The sequence below is a fragment of the Dichomitus squalens genome (genome assembly GCF_000275845.1).
Source record: "Dichomitus squalens LYAD-421 SS1 unplaced genomic scaffold DICSQscaffold_10, whole genome shotgun sequence".
Classification (NCBI taxonomy): domain Eukaryota; kingdom Fungi; phylum Basidiomycota; class Agaricomycetes; order Polyporales; family Polyporaceae; genus Dichomitus; species Dichomitus squalens.
In genome coordinates, this window is record NW_006766892.1 from 973,008 (window position 1) to 977,091 (window position 4,084).

Below are 4,084 nucleotides of genomic sequence, written 5' to 3' on the forward strand. Positions count from 1 at the left end.
ACAATCAGCATGGTACCTACCTCCACTCCTCCTCGTAGACACTTTCTCTTCTCAACCGCGCTTGGAAGTCCGGATTCGACGTTCTCATGCTCACCACCGACACCTGGCAGCTGGGCTGGCGTCCCACAGATATCAACATCGCCAACTACACGCACGTCCATGCCTTCTCTTCTGACGTGCTTACGTGCCGACATCACCTGCAGGTTCTACTATCCTGGCACGCCGGGCAACGAACTTGGCGAGTCCGACCCAGCTTACATGGCCAAGCACCACGACGACCTCGCGCAGGACAAAGGCCACTGGATCGACTCAAGCGTCTGGCACGGCAAGCCGCACACGTGGGAGAAGGTCCGCTGGCTTATTGGCGAATGGAAGAAGATCTCGGACGGCCGCCCGTTCGTGCTGAAAGGCATTCAGAGCGTTGCGGACGCAAACCGTGCTCTCGAGATAGGCTGCGATGGCATCGTGGTCACGAATCACGCCGGCCGCCAAGTTGACGGCGCGGTCGGGAGCTTGGACGTTCTCCCGGAGATCGCGGAGGCTGTCGGGGACAGTGCGTGTTGTGTTTCTCGCGCCAATTCTTTTTGCAGCATGCTACTTACACTCACATGCCTGTCTGTGCCTGCAGAGATGACCATCATCTTCGACTCGGGCATCCGCACGGGGTCGGATGTCTTCAAGGCGATCGCTCTCGGTGCGCACGTCGTCATGATCGGCCGCCTGTTCGTGTGGGGCATGTCGCACGAAGGCGTGCACGGGTGCAGGCACGTCATCAAGAGTCTTCTCGCCGACCTGGATATCCTTATGACCGTCGCGGGATACCGCTCGATCACCGAGGACGTCTATAAGAACAAGGAGGCCTTGCGATACTCCCCGAGCGGCGTGCCTCCGGGTCCGGCTGAGCATGCGAGATTGTAAGCCGTGCCAGGCGGAGTACGAGACTGCACGCGGCTTCCAGCAATGTAAATAGAGTTAGGGTATTCGATGGCTCCCTGTATCGTCGACTTCGAATCTATCACCACTCCCGCTCAATTGGAATAGATTGCCTCGTCCTGGATAAATTAAAGCCTGTGCAGAGATACTGTGAGCGTACAGCGCGTAACTTCGACAATGGCTGATATTGCTCACCTCAACCACCCCGAGATTGGGTGTACCCAGGAGGTTCAAAAGGTTGGGAGTGAGCTGTGGACAGGTTCCGCGATACTGAGATGCCCTGGCGTAACACGGGAGAGGTCTGACAGACCAAATAAGGTCGGTTAGTATTTGATAGGCCAGTACTGCATGATCATATGCACCTCGATGCCGGATCCACTCCCAACAGCCCATTGTCTGCCTCCTTCCTCGGGCGGCTGGAAAGTCACTACGGGATTCGTCGCCGTCGAAGTCGGCAGCCCAGCACCGCACTCCGCCATCTGGACGGCTGAGGAAGTCGACCCGAAATCCTTTCTGCTCTCAGCTACTGAGTCCCTTAAGGTTGACATCTCCTCTCGGCCTGCGTTCATGTCCCGCGATTCCGCAGAGTTGGCCGTGTCGTCGGCCCTTTGCCACCCTGAGAGCGAGCGACGCCCGAGAGAGCTAGAATTCAGCCGCTCGCGGAATTTGGTACGCGAGTTGAGCGTGCGGAGGATTCCGAGCGCATATAGCTTGCCGGCGAGGATGGCAAAGAAGAGGTCGAGGTGTGAGCGCTCGAGAACGGTCTTCCCGGGGCCCTGTGCGTCACGGATGGAGAATATGATGCCGGAAACAAGCATGCAGATCGAGGGTAGCGCTGCAGTCTCCCAGGTCAGGAAGATGATGCGGGCGACGGTGCGGTCCAGATGGGGGAGTCCCGTTCTCGTTCGCCACAGGCAGACAGACACTAAAGCGGAGGCCGAGTGAGCGATTGACTATGGGCGGAGGATGAATGGGCGAGTACGTATGGCTGTCAACGAGACTGCGGTTGCGAGTTGACTATACACCCAAAGGGGGTATGCGTACGTGCTGGCATGCAGCAGCTGAGCGTATGCCGGTCCGTCAGAGCAACTTCCGCGATCCCGACACACACGCACATCCGTCCGACCCTTGTTGATGCTAGGACCGATGACCATAGCTATCTTCGCGGTCTTATGAAATGCGTTGCGTTGTGAGTAATAACATACGAAAACCATGCGAGTGAGATCACACTGACGAGGATGAGGACCGCCACGAAGGAGGTGGCTGAAAGCGCCGACAGGATGAGCAGGACCCAAATGTTCCTATGGGTCACCTAGATCTGTAATGAGGAGCCCGTATTCGTCTGAGCAGACTGAAACCTACTTTGTAGCATCGTCTTATGAGGTACGACTCGCATAGAGTGCAGAGTACTGCGTTCCACAGGGGCTCGGTAGACAGTATGGGATAGATCTATTGGAGAACGTTTAGGACACCTGCTCGTCTTTTGAGAGGAGAGCGAGGTAACGTGCTCGGTGTGTAAGATTGATTGTCACGAGCCACACTTTGTAGCTCTCTATCACAGTCTGCACTCTACACAAAGCCCGATGTTAGCCCATGTATGCGCATATATGCAAACGAGATCGAGCGTACATCGAGAAGAGCACGAGCATGAAGACATATACCCGTAGTGTCATAGGATCTCCTTGGCATCTGTCGTAGAACTTGATGGCCTACCTCGAGAACCGATTCACTGACTGCGGTCGAGCGACATGCAAGAGGTGCGCCCATACCTGCGTGATGATGACTCCTGTACCCCATGTCAAGGATATTCATTCCCTCGCTGGAGTTCACTAGATAGATAGGATACACACCTTGAAACAAATACTGTAGGAAACCTTGGATCAGAGCGGGCCCTATCATAGCCGCGTCCGGTTTGCCGATTGTTACCAATGCCTGCCATTGGAGGGACTCGGCCGCAATTCCTGCAATAGCCATTCCGGGAGCAATGCGGAAGATAAGTGTGTCGTAAAAACACGATGGGGGGTCCTTGGCAGAAAGAGGAGAACGGGATTCGCGTAGAGTCTTACTTCAACCTGGGTGCAACATGGAGGCTTGCACGGGCTTCGGCTCGATCAATATGCCTGCGTGGGGTGCCAGGAGCGGCTGCTCAGAAGACGATATACATGATGGGAAGGAGGCTCGGTTGGCCAAGGAGGTTAGGTGAATAGCAACGGTAATATGAGAATGTAGTAGTGTACATGGCCAATAGCTGGAGTGGGGATGTATGCTTGCGCTTACGATGTCACTGGACCGATTAGGAAATTTGAACTCGCACTCCCGAAGGCTCGAGGGTCGGCGACCGAAGTAGTCATGCATATACGCCCGAAATAGCTATGTAGTTAGAGCGGAGATCGATTTCAGCCACAGACGCGTCCGGACATGCAAGGAATCATCGATCGTGATGTCATGCATGAAGCCCAGTCACCGCGTTTTAGGCCCTTCTGGTTCAAGCGCGGGTATGTGAGCAAGTATCAGCGATTACCAGCTAGTTGAAGGGGTGCGAACGGCAGACCCGGTCGAACGCCTTATTCGATGTAAACAGACATAAATAGAGGACATACTGATATGTAGTCTATGTCTCAACTCCGGCATACGCTTGCGTCATGAAGGCATTGCAAATCGCCTTAATGTAATAGTGTACTATAGTCTATCCGAACCTCAAATCCACTTGCAGGTTGCGGCTTGTGAGTATCTTAATATATGTCTACGGTTAGCACCCTTACTTACTGGGAGTAGTCAGGCGGGTTCAACCAGAAAGCCTCAGATATCAAGCTGGCGGCGCTCGACTTTGCCGATTTTGCATCTTGACCTCCTTCCATCACCTTATCTGGGTACGGCCTCGAACTCATGCATGGGTTCCCAGACACATCTTGCTCAGTAAGTGTTCTCCTTTATGCCTTAGTCAGGCTCCTTCTGACTCGCATGGAATTCTATCAAATGCCGCTTTTCAGAGGTTCCCTTGAGTCACAGGCGGCGGCGGCGGACTTTGTGGAAACTGGCAATAGGTATGCTTAGCCCATAACCTCAGGAACTATACTCATTTGTGTGCCTATGGACTAGCTCTACCATGGTTGTGTGGTCGTTGTTTTGGCAGCGGTGAGTGCTTATACGC

The 4,084-nt window shown here is 54.3% G+C and overlaps 2 protein-coding genes across 2 annotated transcripts; one reads left to right on the top strand and one right to left on the bottom strand.

The window, feature by feature from the left end:
• Positions 1 to 38: 38 nt before the first annotated feature.
• On the top strand, positions 39 to 918 carry DICSQDRAFT_58438 (FMN-linked oxidoreductase; the record flags this gene model as incomplete). The annotated part of the gene is given in 3 exon segments (XM_007365073.1): positions 39 to 184; positions 204 to 553; positions 629 to 918. Coding segments are annotated over 3 exon segments (786 nt in total), but the record flags the coding sequence as incomplete, so codon positions are not given.
• Positions 919 to 1,256: 338 nt separating this feature from the next.
• On the bottom strand, positions 1,257 to 2,907 carry DICSQDRAFT_58645 (uncharacterized protein; the record flags this gene model as incomplete). The annotated part of the gene is made up of 7 exons (XM_007365074.1): positions 1,257 to 1,858; positions 1,916 to 2,070; positions 2,145 to 2,245; positions 2,296 to 2,358; positions 2,406 to 2,502; positions 2,563 to 2,642; positions 2,764 to 2,907. The coding sequence occupies 7 exons, from the start codon at positions 2,905 to 2,907 to the stop codon at positions 1,257 to 1,259; spliced, it is 1,242 nt and encodes a 413-aa protein (XP_007365136.1).
• Positions 2,908 to 4,084: the final 1,177 nt, after the last annotated feature.